We start from the raw sequence: 14274 nt of genomic DNA, 5'->3' as shown, positions 1-14274 counted from the left end.
TTAAATTAATTTAAGAAAATATTGGTTGACTGGTTTTTGCCCCCCCATTCCGAAGAGATTTCAGTTTTTAAATAATTTATTTATTATGGGAAAAAAAAATCTGTTCAAGACTCAATGTAAAACCTAATAACTGGTGCCACTATAACATTTTCTTTCCAGAATTGTTTTAATTCTGCTACACTGAAGCATGAATGGCCTATGCTTCAGTGACAAAAGCTTTCAATTTTTATAAGTATTGAAATTTGGACTTGCCCTCTGCTTCTCACATCATCCGTTTTGCTGCATAACCCAATTTGAGCTGAGCTAAAGATTGGTTTGGATTACATTTTTCCCTTTGTGCAATCATTCAAAAACATCTATTCAGACTTAGTTGGGCCATCTTTGTCTGATATTTAAATCTGTCTGCTGATCTAAAATGCTTGAGTGTGACAAAAAGGCAAAAACAGAAGACATCTGTAAGGAGGCACGCACCTTTCCAGAGAACAAGAGCTACAGATCTGAATCTCTGCAGCAGGTCTGGGAATTCGATTAGCAGATCATTCTGTTTGTTTACCGACAGGTCATCCAGTTTGGAGCGGACTGCAGCGAGGACGAGTGCACTTGCCGTGATCCAGATGCCGAAGAAAACAAGAGCAAAGTAAAAACCTTGGACTGAGGAGGTGGAACCGGGGGAGGAATGCAATAAGATGCAGAGATGAAAGGAAGCTGAAGTTGTCTTAAGCAAAAGTCGAACTGCATCACATTCACCACGAGTAAAAAAAAAAAAAAAAAATCAGATGTGTAACATTTTTCAATACAAAGATTGTGACTAAATGCCATTGTGTTTCATTTTCTTGCTAAGCTGCATCCAATGAGTCATTACATCGAATGACGTCCAGACATGATACGTTTCCTTGCTCCTAGCTGAGATGTAAGAGATTAGAAAAGGTTGTTTTGGAGATCAGAACCTAGCACACTGCAGCCCTCCTGCAGAAATAAAGTCATCATAATTGGATCAAATCATTTATCAATGAGCTCAATTACGTTTCTGGATCCTATTAGAGTCGGGCCGCTCCTCACGGCCGAAGGCTACTGGAGAAACACATGTATAGACTAACGTGTATAGATCGTATATCTGCATCATCCAGTATATCCCACAAGGCCACCTATAAGTCAAACAGGTCATTGCTATATTTATGTCACTGTTCACGTTATGTTATTGTGCTACTGTCTTATGCAGCTGGGCTTCCCGAAGCGGCAGTGCATGGACGCGTGTCTAGTTGCTCAGTTATGACAGTTACTCTTAAATCTAAATGAACATTGTGTAATTTCAGATATTGACTGTAAACACATGTATTATCTTCTCTATGCTCTTATCAGTACCACTGAAACAAACCTGCACATACGGTGAAGGTGAGATGAACTCAAGTGTAAGGCAGTCCATTCACTCAGCACAGACTTCATCCATGTCCAGACAGATTCTGGTGTCAAGTCACCAACCAATACGAGGGAACACATCAGTACATAGGATCAATTAAAGTATATTGTGATATTTTACTGTACTTTGTACTCAATATAATAAATTCCAACTTTATACAGACCTGAATCATGTCCTTTTTGACTGATATCTCTGTTTATAAAGGGGGTTAAGGTGATTAAGAATACTTTACATAGCATTCCTCTGACCCAAACAGCACACAAGTGAGCTGCTGAGAAATTTAATCTGCATAGAATGAGTCTTTACATTATTTTACTTTTTTACATTTGTTTTGCTTGTACTTTACTCCAGTAGAATTAAATGTTTAAAACATGCTTAATTTTCTCAGATATAGTTGCATATATTTTATAAAATTCACCAGTTGCTTACAGAAGCCACTTAAATTGTTAAAATAAAAAAAAAGTTGAGATGTGAAGGCCTCAGAAGTTTGTTACAACACATTAAATGAACAAACGGCGTCATGCAGTCACAGGAACACAACAAACAGGAGATGCTTAGAGCAGGGCTGCCTTTTGAACTGGTGTTCATTCTTTGAACATCTCACTCTGCACCACTTCATCCAGCATCTGGAAATGTAATGACTGCAAACCAAGGAAGAAAAAAAGAGGCCGGTCGAGAATAGCGATCATTATCATCATCATATTTGAAATGCCATTTGGAAAGCTGACATGCTATTGGCTGGCGTTTGCTAAACAGCCAGACCAAGAGCTCTGATTGGCTGTAACCCAGACAGCAGAAATAAAAATCACTATTGATGTTAGCTTTTCCATTAGTGCTACGACAGTTTCCACTGGGGATGTTAATGCGTATTAAGGTATATCTGGTATGTAAACTATTAAAGTAGGAAGTCATCATAGTTTTTGGGATTTTCGCTGCGAACCCAACCACTGTCTAAAATCTCTGCATTGCAAATTGGGGAGGGAGTAATGCATCATAAAAATGCTTTGTAGAACCCAATCAAATTTTACATTAAATGTACAAAAGTCTGGCAACAATGAACTTTCAGAACCTGGATAGCTATACACATGACGCACACAAATCGTACACATTTTTCAAGGATTATTTTATTTCAATGAAACATTTGGGCAGCAGTCTGAGCACTGAGGTCAGAACTGCAACAACAATTAGCAACACCAGTCTCAATGCTGTCACAGAAAGCTGACAGTAAAATAGGAGCAGGAACATCTGTGGAGCACAAATTAAAGATTTGACAGACAAACCATTAGTGCCGTGAAAAACTTCATTGGTAAGTGTTTCGTAGCCTCCGTTGCTTAAAGTAGCAAAGATCAACATGAAAACTCAGTAGTTTATTTGACACATATGATAAACATGATTTCATGCAGATCAGAAACATTTTCAAAGATAAAAACGGATTTCGTTTTTTTTTTTTTTTTTTTTAATGGTCCTTAATTTCACCCCCAACCTGCTCCAAAAGTCGATGTTCCCAAATTACAATCATATCACTCACAGGGACAAAATCAGTGCATTAATCTTGCAAAAACTACAATACACAACTTATATGCAGGTTTGTTAAGATATCGACTAAAGCACACATCAATGCAGTAAAATATCACAAGGAGTATATCGTATATACAGGAGTAAAAGATTAACTCGTGATGTAATTATGTATTACTATCTATACAAAAATCTACAGGCGTTTATTTTAGTATTCACACTTTAGATTTGTTAAAAAGAAAAAAAAAATTCTGACATCAATCATCGACATGGCCGTCAGACGTGTTATTAAAATTATACACGAAGTTAAAGAAAATTGTTTCCAGCACAAAATGAGATGTTTTCCAGACCAAATCATTACATTTAAATGACAAACAAACAAATGTTTTAAATATTAAGACACAGCTGTTTTGCAGCTTTAGTGTCGATTTACTGCTGGTTAAAACTGATGTTGTTTGAACATTAAAAAGATTAAGAAAATACTGTTTGAATTTTTTTTAAATGTTATTACTGAAGTAAGTCAACGCGGCTTGAGTTTGAGTTATTTCAAACAAATAGTTTACAACGGTAAATAAGTAAGTATCAACACTACATTCAGGTTATATATATATGTCGTTGCTAAAACTTCATGATAATGTTATGTACAGTGTAAACCTTTTTTTTTTAAATCTCTAAAACAGCTCCACAATTCTTCCATGTACTTTGCTTACCTTTCTACCAGCATAGTTCAATACAGAGGCCCACCAAAGAGAGAAAATTCTGCCCAGCGACAATTCAGGACAGCATCAGTGGATTAAGGCGTCATTAAAATGCCTAATTATGCACCTATTGCACTAATATAAATTATTTCCAATAATTTTGATTAGTTTCATAGCTTGAAGCTAAAATATGTAACTTTTACAATAGCTGTACATGAGGGTGATTGACAGCGCTAAGACCCTCCTCCTCCTGCCTCTGATTGGTCTTTTCTGCAGATGGCGGCGCAACCACAGATTACATCTTATACTGTCACAGCATAGTGACAGTTTCAACAAACATATACAAAGCATAGTCTCCATAAAAGTTACATGCTGCGGCTTTAAAACGAATGAAATCAGAAGATGGGAAAATCGAACTATTATTTCATTTAAAAAATTTTTAATATTATGTCTTACATGATAATAGGGAAAACTATTGAAAATAACCCAGCAAGAAGCCGGCTATTTGCAAGAGGACTGCATCCAAACATATTGTTGGAGCAATGAGTGGATGAAAAAAAAAACAACTATGGTGATTAAAAGTGAGCAAAACAACAAGGTTAACAACAACAGGAAGATGAAGCAATGCCAACCTGGACTTCGCTAACAGAGCCGAAGGCAGACTGCGACCGGACCGACTATTGAATGCATTCACTGTATGGTCATACATTTTTACATTTCGTTTTTAACACTGTTTTTTTTTTTACTGCTCTTGTGTCATTTTCAAATCTGCTAAGCAAACAAATTTGGGAATTTCATCAGCTGGAAGCTACGGCCATAAAAATGAAAATCGAATCTATTTGTTTCAATTTTCAAATTGAAGTACTGAAATAAAGAAACATTTTGATGATGTCCTAATTTATTAAGATGCATATGCATAACACTCTCCATTAGCTTCTCAAGCTCAAAGAAAAAGTAACTTGTCTGTTTTGCAGATAAGAGAAATGCCACAATGTAAAGTGGGATTATTTATCTCATTGTTTGGTAGGTGCTAGCCAAGAGCAACACTTTAATTCGGATCAAGTTAGAGAATTGTATTGATGAAAACTGTTGTCTTGAGAGGATTTAATATAAACCACATGTAACAGTGTGGATCTATCCAAGTTCAAACTTGTAGAGGCCACTGTTGCTATTCCTTTAATATAAAATAGATTTCTTTAATTTTAACTCTTCATTAGAATAAAGAAGTTTACAGATTGACCCAAAGCTGAGATGCTACAGAGCAGTGCTAATAATTAGTACTTTGTTTCTGAGTATCATTAAGGGTAAATTGAGCAGATTTACCTTTGAAACATGAAACTTTTTAGACCCAACTCATGAATATAGTTTGCTTAAGACAAGTTGTACATAAACTTTTGTCTTTCCTTAGCAGGTTACCAAAGTTGGAAAAATGACTAGAAATCATGCTTGAATTTTATTTCAAGCATGAAATGCTTCAAATAATGTGCAGCACTTAGAAATGAGACGTGACTCTCAGCCGCCTTGCCAGCCGAATGTAAAATTGGTTACGTTTTCTTGGGAAACTGTGAGGAAACGGTGCTGATCCTTGGGAAACTCAAACCTCTAGAGCTCCTTGGGCTCTCCGTAGTCGTTGTACATGACGGTGAGCGTCTGCTCGTCACAGGCCTTGTGTACGTCCTGGCCCATCTCGGACCAGTTGAGCCCAAAGGCTTTGGTGTCGGTGTAGCGGCAGGACAGGAACTTGAGGGACATCCGGCGAAGGCCGATCTTTGGTTCCTGCAGGAGGCCCTTACACCACAGAGAGAGCTCGTCCAGCTGGGAGAGGATGAGGCCCGCCTTCCTGTTGGGGCAAACAAAAAGGAGGCTTTAAAAGCACGAATGGTTAAATACATGAAGACGATGCACGGCTGTCTAAAAGTACTCAGAAGTAAATGATTTGATCATTTCGTTCAGCACAAGCTTTCCATTTAGTTCCAAAAGCATTTTTTTCTTAAAACAGCCCTTGAAACTCTGATGAAAAGTTTTCGGTTACACCAACCGTTGATATATTTACAGGAAGGAAAGCTCGCAAATCCAAGCACACAATCCCAACTGGGAAAAACGGGGTCGGCGGCATCCTGCTGTGTGTGTGCTCTCCACATGGCATCGTGACTAACGCAGGTTGTGGAGAAACATCCCAGCAAAATCTCTGGACAGCAGCCAGGAAATTCAGGCTCGAGCGCAAACGGGTTCTCCAAATGAACGCTGACCTGAAGCGCAGGTTAGTTACAGAGCGGCTTAAGGACAACAAAGTCAGTGTTTTTCCAAAGGCCTGAGTCAAAGTGTTGTAGAAAATGAGTAATCAGAGTTTGAACAGGTTTGTAGGCAACAACCAAGTTGACCTACAAACCTGTGGAAAGACAAAAATTGCTTCAATTTAACTCAAGTTCTGGTTTATAAAAGGAAATGTAAATTTCTGAGATTGAACAAATATCTGGAAACAATCTTATTTTTATTTTTACTGGCCTTCAGCTAATGGAATCAATGTAAATTTGAGTGTATTTACCTTTTTATACAATGTAAGTACCTGATTTTATCTGTATAAGCAAGTTTGACGTTTTAAGTTAAATTACTGAAATAAACTTTATGAGCTTCTACCGCATTGTGATGAAGCAGTAGAGTTTAATTAGACCTATTACTGGGCGTAACCTGGTAACCCCACACACATTGTTACTAACCCGTTGGAAACACCAGACTGATTTTTATTTTCCATTTCGAGCCAAACGGCAACGACAAAAACAAGTCAAACTGTCCCAACAGGATGTGGTGCCATAATTTGAATATGACAAACAGATACCACCATGGTCAAATTGTGAATTAAAAATATAACAGCAGTTTCAAAAAAAGACAAATTGCTGAATTTTTGCTGGTGGTAAAGACAAGTAAGCGACCGGGACGTATGAAAAAAACCCCCAAAACCCTTCTGGTTTCATGTGCTGCCAGGCTGAAACTCACGTTGGTTCGTTAAGACACTCCATCCATCATGCTGTGTCCCTGATGCTGGTTTACAAAGACATGGCTGTCTGAGACCAGCGTGTCCACCGCTGCTCCCTCCCTGACACCGCTCACTGGACGAGCTGTACGGTCGGGGACACTTTCCAACTTCCACCCTACGCTCATACCGGCGGGCTCGGGGTCCGAGTGGGAATAACTGCAGCTAAATAGTGGAAAAATGGATGAAACACTTAAATCCCTAACGGTGAGCGAAGAGCTGGCCGTGTGAAACCAAACGGCTCTAATGCCGAGGGGACTCTATGAAATGCCTGAAACTGTCGTTTGGCCAAACCAGGCCAGCTGAAAAATCATCTCCTGTGGTAACATGATACACAGAGTTCACATAAAGACATCTCACAAGACTCCGGGCGCAATAAATAACCACTAAACCCAACGCACGCAGTCTTTTTTTGGCCCGCGTGGCCGACTCTTGTCAGGTGTTTGTCTAAGGTCGGGAAATGGCAGCGAGAGGAGATTTCATTCATTCCATGCACAGTTTCTTCGTTTTGTGCAGCCAAATTGCTAATTCCACATCGCAACATTTCCACTCTGTCAAGCCAAAAGTCTGCGGGGCGCGCCAGAGCCACCAGACGCGCAACGCATCAAGCTACTGAGCAACGCATGCGGCTCGCAATGCGAAGGTATGCAATGAAGTCGCCTACACCGCTTTGGAAAACAAAACACATTCTCTCCGCTTATGTTTTTTTTTTTTTTTTTTTTCACTTTTTCTCACATTACCACCAAAACGTAAGTGTGTTGTGACTACTTATAAAAAAGGAAAATGGAACATGGTTTATTCAGATATTTCAACTGAGAACAAAAGAAGGACGGCACGCTGTGTGAAATTTCTTTTGTTCATTCTTCTTTGCTACATGTCACATCATCGGTCAGATCAGATCACGTGTCTATGAACGGTTTAAGTCACGGCACAGATTCTTAAATGTACTTTGTTCTGGCCTTTGACTGGGCAGTTCAGTCAACCCTTTGCAGCCGCCACTTAAAAGACGCCACCTGGCTGCTTTTAGTACATGTGCTTCTCTTCTTGCTGGAGAACATGTTGCACCATGTTGCCCAAAAAAATCTTCTCTAAAACCTTTGACCGAAACGGAAGTTTAGACGTTCATCTACAGTTCTCTCTCTTTTGTATTTGACCTGCAGCATGTTAAAGGGAAGATGGAACATATTCTGAATCAAGCCTCTTATTTTTTTTTAGAGCTGATTTATTGAAGGCATCTTTCAGAAAATGAGCAGGAGCGAAACCTGAAAGGGCGACTTGTTGGCTGCAGCTTTTTAACTACCTCTGTGAGGGAAGAAAAGGACCCTGGCTCAAACTGGTCAAAACTGGCGACACTTTTGCGAAGAGCAAGGCCTGAATTGGTGGAAACAGGAACAAGCGAGTTTGGTCCGAGAGAGGAAAATTGCAGTGAAGGGGTGACGGTTTCCTTTAGAGCTTTAAAAGCTAAACAGAACCTGAGGCTGGTGAATGTTACCAGAGACTAGAGAAGACATGAACTCCATTTTAGCAGCCTTAACAAATCTCTGATATGTAGAAAGGTATCAGTGGTGGATTTCTTTAGATACGAAGCTCATCTTTTTTCCCCACTGTTACTCAGCCAGCCGACGGTGGCGACGCAGGGCACGGATGGAGTCACTCAGCCACGGTTCTGAGCGTGTTTCTGAATCTGAAAGGTGTAACAGAGTCCCAAATACTAGCACACAGCAAACTGAAAGGAGATGAAAACTCCCTGGCATTATAATCTTTGATGCCATCCGCTGTGAGGCTGGAAGACGGTGAACACAAACATTCAGACGGATGTGCGGTCGCGTCAGTTCAAAACGAGCGTTTGGTACTACTGTGTCCGCTTGTTGCTAATGTTCAAAGTGGGCAGCCTAAGCACTAAAAAAAAAACCAACAACCTCAAACTGCATCACTCCGTACAGCAATACGTGTGACTTATTCTCTGGTTTGGACGAAAGCTGGATCTGGATCTGAACTCTGTTGTGGAATAAAAGCAGACATCAGAAGTGAGCGAGAAAAAAGATGGTTTTTATTTGTAACCGGTGTCTGCCAGTCACTGTGGCAAGCTAATATCCGCTTGTCAAACTCACACTCGCATGATAACCCGCAAATTTCATTTCCCCCCCCCCACTTTTGGATTTTGCTGAGGACTGCATGGTGGCGTGTTGGGTAACAGTGTTAAAAAAAAACAAAAAAAAAAAAACTGTTTAGATCTCATCTGGGGACTTTCTTTGAGGCCGTTTCTACAGGTACTCCAGCTTCCTCTTGCAGCACAAAACCATGACTAGTGACTGAGTCTAATCTGTATTTGTGTGAACAGCTATTCGCCTTGGGATGCCTGTGCTGCTCTATCCACGTGTCAACTGTCTCTCCCTCACTGACTGCTGGGTGTAGTCGTCACTTCAGTTATTAAAACCTCACAATGTGTTATCGCTGCAAAAAGATGTGCAACCTTAACAAACTGAGCAAACTCTGCGATTCATATTTGATCCAGTGAGTCACTTGAAGTAACCACTGCACATTATATTATGCTTTCATAGATGATTTTGCAGAATAAACAACTGCAAGTGTTAATAACGTCGAAATAACATCTTCAGCTTTAGATGTGCTTTATATCCTGGCGGATAAAGAAGGTGATGGTAACGATGGCGTCCTGCCGGCACAAAAGAGCCCACGTTGAAACTGTCCTTCATATCATTTTCCCTTTTTATGATCCCAATATTACACCACAGATTTCAGCGGTCTGAGGAAACTGAGATAATTATTTGCTTTAAATGAAGAAAAAAAATAAATAAATTGTGGTTTATTTTGCTTTCATTTGTCAGGAAATCACAGAAAGAAACACTCAAAAATAGCAACGGTTGTCATCATAAATCCTTGGACATGTATAGAAGAGGAAAATATTTGTGTGGCTGATAAAGTGCGGACCTCAAAAAAAAAAAGAAAAAAGAGAAATGTAACCAGGCCTAAAATTTCATGCAATTTTGACTCCAGAAAATAACAGAGTAGAGATCTGTCCTCTCTGCACAAACATAACACGAATCTCCCATTCCACCACATCCTAAAGGTGCTCGATTGCATAACGGCGGAGGTCGTCGGAGTACAAGGAACTCATTGTCGCGTTCAAGAAGCCCGCTGGAGATCACGTCAGCCTCGTGACGCGCTGCATTAATCTTCTGGAAGGAGCCATCAGACTCATGAGCTGCTGCCAACAGATCGGTTCGTTTATCATTTCTGCTAACAACCAACTGGACAAATGTAACCAGTAAAGTTGACGACGAGCGCGTCTCGCGGACGCTGGACCTCCTGTCCGGACGCAGACGGTGGGGTAACCTCAACGGTTCGCCTCGATATGAACGACGGGATATTTTTATTAGGCAGTCGAGCATATAAATAATCCTACGTTCTCGTCGACTCTTTTCGCATCGTAGAAACCAATCAATCACAGCTGAACTAACAGCTAGGAGGCACTTGCGCATCGACTCTGTGGGTGTTTCTGTCCTTCACTTGGCTTTAAAAAGTCTAACGGCAAAGCAAACAGTACGCTGTGATTGTGATTTTTTATTTATTTTTTTTAAACCGTTTCCAACCATAACAATTATTAACGCAGGTTCGGCTGATTAGAGAGACTGTAAACCAACAACAGAAAGAAAATAAGCAATAAAATATCACGTATGTTTCAATTTGATCCAGGGCAGAGAGTCCAACCAAGGACCCGGTCTGAGCTGAAGTGACCGGGGTTGAGGATTTTCTTTCGGCCCTCCCAAAAACATCTCGTATTTCTAAGTCAACAGCCAACTGTAAAATGATAGACGCTCCCTTGGCGATGACAAGCTCTGGCCATCAGAGGAGCTTCAGAGACGCTATGGTTTGGGTTAAAAACATCATGCAATGTTTGTCTGGGGGGGAAAAAAAAAAAGCAGCAAAATCGCCCTGCACAAAATGCCAAATGGTCTTGTCAGTGAGATTTGATTTGATTTTTCTTTTGGCATATCTGAATATCTGAAACAACAATGAAACAGCCCACTTTTTTTTTTTATTCCTTTGTAAATAATGCTCAGTTTATTTATAGCGATGTACATTGAGTCAGTCTGTGCTGAATCAAAATCTGTTTTCCTTCTCATTGTTCCTGACAGGAAACTTAGGGTTTCGTCGAACATCACTTGAACGGACGCTGGAAGATGAAACTTATCCCTTGTGCATGAGGTCACATTCCTGCTTCTCTCTGTAGAGCGTCAAATATTTGCTGGTTGAAAGAAAAGAAAAGTTGTAATTTAAGAACTAAGCAAAAAGAAGTAGCTGAAGAAGACCTTTAGAAAAACATCCACTAATAATTAACTAAATTTGACATTTTTAAATGTCAGATTCAATGTAATGATGATAAACTTGGATGAAAACTAATTACAAATATTTGCATTCTATACATCATGATTCACATCCTACTGGACTCGAACCATAAGCCTGCATGCACTTAGGAAAACCATTGCTTTACTCACGTGTCTATCATTATTGAGTGTAAATGTGTCTAAAGAAATAGCCAATTTTTTTGTTTTTTTTGACAGATATGCAAACATTTTGAAACTAGGACGTTATAAATCTCATTTGGCAAACTATTCCACTGACTTCGGACAAGAAAACAGAAGGCAGTTTTACTATTTATCCTTCTTCCCTCCCAGTATGCAACTCTGCTTTGGTCAGCGGGTGTTATGTGCGGCGTACTGTGACTGCTGGGTGGCTTCAAGAAATACAAACTACTGTAAGTGCAAAGTTGTGTGCAGGCCTCATCTCCCTTTATATGGACAGCAGTCAAATTAGATCCTGAGGTCAGCTGGAGTTGAAACAGATTTTTTCAAGCAGTAGTTCAAGTTATATTTAAGCAAGTTTCTGGACTTATTGTAAGATCCAAGGATCATTAAAGCTCCTCAGATTGTGTAATTCGGCTGTCTGGTGGCTCCTTTTGTACCCGTGTAACGTCCTTTTTCTCTACGCCTTCGTAAAATCTTCAGTGTTTTTATATAATTTTTTAATACCTGCTGCTACATTGTTTATTTCACTGAATCCACCTGACTTGTTTGAAATTTATCATACGTGGTGAGGTTTGCATTTGCGAAGCTATGATGCTGAAAGGCGTTTCTTTTTTTTTTTTTACATTTTTTTATTTTTTATGATGACTGATAACAGAGCACTGGAACCCCAGCGTGTCATCAATCTCCTCCCTTATGTGTCTGCAGTCAAACCGTGAGTTGTTTTTTTTTTCTCCGTCTTCTTGGCAACCGTACTTGATGTTTGAGGTTTCAGTTTATTAGTAATCTTCTCCTCTTTCCCCCGTATACAGACATGACTTAAAAATCTAAAAATGAATAAGCAATGCGTCTACAGAGGAAACATCTTACGTCTGCTGAGGAAAAAAAAAAAGAAGCTATTTTCTCTTAGCCTTCTCATCCTTTCTAGGTAAAAATGGTTGCCACGCTAACACTAAGGCGCTTCGCTGGGGAAAATGATGATGGGGTGTCGAAAGAATTTCTGAGGATTTACATCAGTTTGCCTCTCTTAGCGATTGCTGTAAACAAGCGTAAGATAAGATAAAATAAGATGCTAACTGCCTCGGTGATATTTCTAACAAATCTGCACCTTTCATTTCCACTGTATATTTTATTTTCCACGCACATTTTTTTTCTAACCAAACTAAAGGAAATAAACAGATTTTTAGATCTTACGACAAAAAAAAAAAAAGAAAGAAATTTGGAAATCAGATAAACTTCTGTTTCCAGATAGGTCAGATCTGCAGGATGTGGTGGGGTAGTAGAGTATATAATGATATATATATATATATATATATATGTTAGGAAAGAAAAAAAAACAAAAAAAAAAAAAAAAAACTTTTGGAAATCAGATAAACTTCTGTTTCCAGATAGGTCAGATCTGCAGGATGTGGTGGGGTAGTAGAGTATATAATGATATATATATATATATACAGTTAGGAAATTGGTGTGTGTTTCGTATTGTACGAGGCTAAATGTTGCTAATTTAGGAATGTAGGTCCTGTGATGTTTGCAGCAAGATGTTGCAGATCTTTTATAACCTCGTCGTGGCGAGTTTAACCTCTTCCGCCATCATCTGTTCGGGTAGCAGCATCAGAGCCAAGGGCACAAAACGGCTAAACATCCTATTAAAGAAGGCTGATTCTGCTGTGGAGCCACAGGAGATCAGTGTGCAAAGAAGGAACCTTCATAAAAATCAAGAAAATGATGGACAACCCTGAGTGTCAGAGTGTCAGATCAGAGGCTTTTTGCGGAACCGCTGTAATACAGACCACTAAAGGAGATCCTTCCACAGCCATCTGCAATAACTCTTTGAAGAGGCTTGGACAACACGAGTTTAATATGGGATTAATAAAGTGTTGTTTTTTTTTATTTGAACGTCTGAATTGAATTCGCATAGCTACACTTCCAGAGTTCAAGCTGATCTCAGGATTTCTTTCTTTTTTTTTCAGAACAGGGCGCGCATCAGTTGCGGATGCTTTAGAAGCCAGAAACATTGCATGACTAATAAATTTGCTAAAAATGCTTTTGGCAGTATTCTGGTCCTGACTCGAGTCCAAACATTTATCTGCTGCATTTGTTTTTCACAGCAGTGAAATAATGTCAGAGTCATTAAGAGACTGACACCATGGGGTGCTTGTACGCAGTGAAACTGTGAGGCTATTAACCTCTCATCTGGCCTGCCTGCTTGTTAAAAAATAACCATGTGTAGCATTAAGTCATTTCTCCCAGCGAATAGGGAAAGTCTAATGCACATTTGATGACTTGGCTGAGCTGAAACATGTTTATGCTTCCTTAGTTTGTTGTCAGGCCTTACCTTGAATGCACTCCTCCGGGGTGCTTGTATTAACATTAATCACAGCTCCCTTTAACCAAATTGTGGGGTTGTTAATCTAAGTGCATTTTAATGGAACACTTCAGAGGAAACTCCCTCTGCCACATTAACCTTTTCCAACATGGTTCCTATTAAAAAAACAAGCTTTCATTTTGGAGTGAGGGAACCCACAGAAGCAGAGAGAAACAAAGAATTAGGGGAGCTTTCGCTAATCAGATTCACCTGCCAAAGTCTGTTTATTAGTGGATTTTTATGTCCAACACATGACTCTGTTTAGGAAGCACAACGCTGCGCTTTTCACGTTCGCAGTGTTTGTTTGTGCTTTGTGAGGCTCGTCCTGCCTGGATGCCGCTTCGGTACAGAATAAAAAAACAACAAAAAAACAAAAAAAACGGTGACGTCACAGAATCTGTTTTTCCAGCCCGTTTGACAGAGCTTCCTCCTTAAACGTCAATTTGCACAAGACAGCGGTCATGAAGACGCAGAGACATCTGCACAGCGTCGAGGATCAAAACAAAGAATCGGACGCAAGCACGGCTTTGAACGAGTTGATGTAATGGAGATCTGACCGGTCGGTGGGGTATGTTTGTAATAACGCTGGAACGAATTACAGTTTGCTCTGAAAAATGAAAGGGAAATGCTTCGGTTCAGATAGGATTACCTCTGTTTTTGTTCTGTTTGGATCTTGTTCTTGATTTTGAAAAAAAAAAAAAAAA

General features: G+C 39.6%; 2 protein-coding genes across 2 annotated transcripts in view; one reads left to right on the top strand and one right to left on the bottom strand.

Annotated features, from left to right (window-relative positions):
- pappa2 (pappalysin 2) overlaps nt 1-1579 on the top strand; it is a 67811-nt gene extending 66232 nt beyond the window's left edge. Inside the window, exon 27 of the mRNA XM_007552506.2 lies at nt 560-1579. Coding sequence (XP_007552568.1) covers nt 560-655 — 96 coding nt within the window. The 3' untranslated portion in view covers nt 656-1579. The remainder of the gene's footprint in view (nt 1-559) is intronic.
- Nucleotides 1580-2523: 944 nt separating this feature from the next.
- The window catches only part of astn1 (astrotactin 1), a 351757-nt gene continuing 340006 nt past the window's right edge, over nt 2524-14274 (bottom strand). Inside the window, exon 24 of the mRNA XM_007552505.2 lies at nt 2524-5470. Within this exon, the coding sequence (XP_007552567.1) occupies nt 5233-5470 (238 nt within the window). The 3' untranslated portion in view covers nt 2524-5232. The remainder of the gene's footprint in view (nt 5471-14274) is intronic.

This window comes from Poecilia formosa, unplaced genomic scaffold (genome assembly GCF_000485575.1).
Source record: "Poecilia formosa unplaced genomic scaffold, Poecilia_formosa-5.1.2 Scaffold49, whole genome shotgun sequence".
In the NCBI taxonomy this organism is placed as follows: domain Eukaryota; kingdom Metazoa; phylum Chordata; class Actinopteri; order Cyprinodontiformes; family Poeciliidae; genus Poecilia; species Poecilia formosa.
The sequence above is the reverse complement of the archived record's forward strand: the minus strand, read 5'-3'. Positions and strand labels throughout refer to the sequence as shown.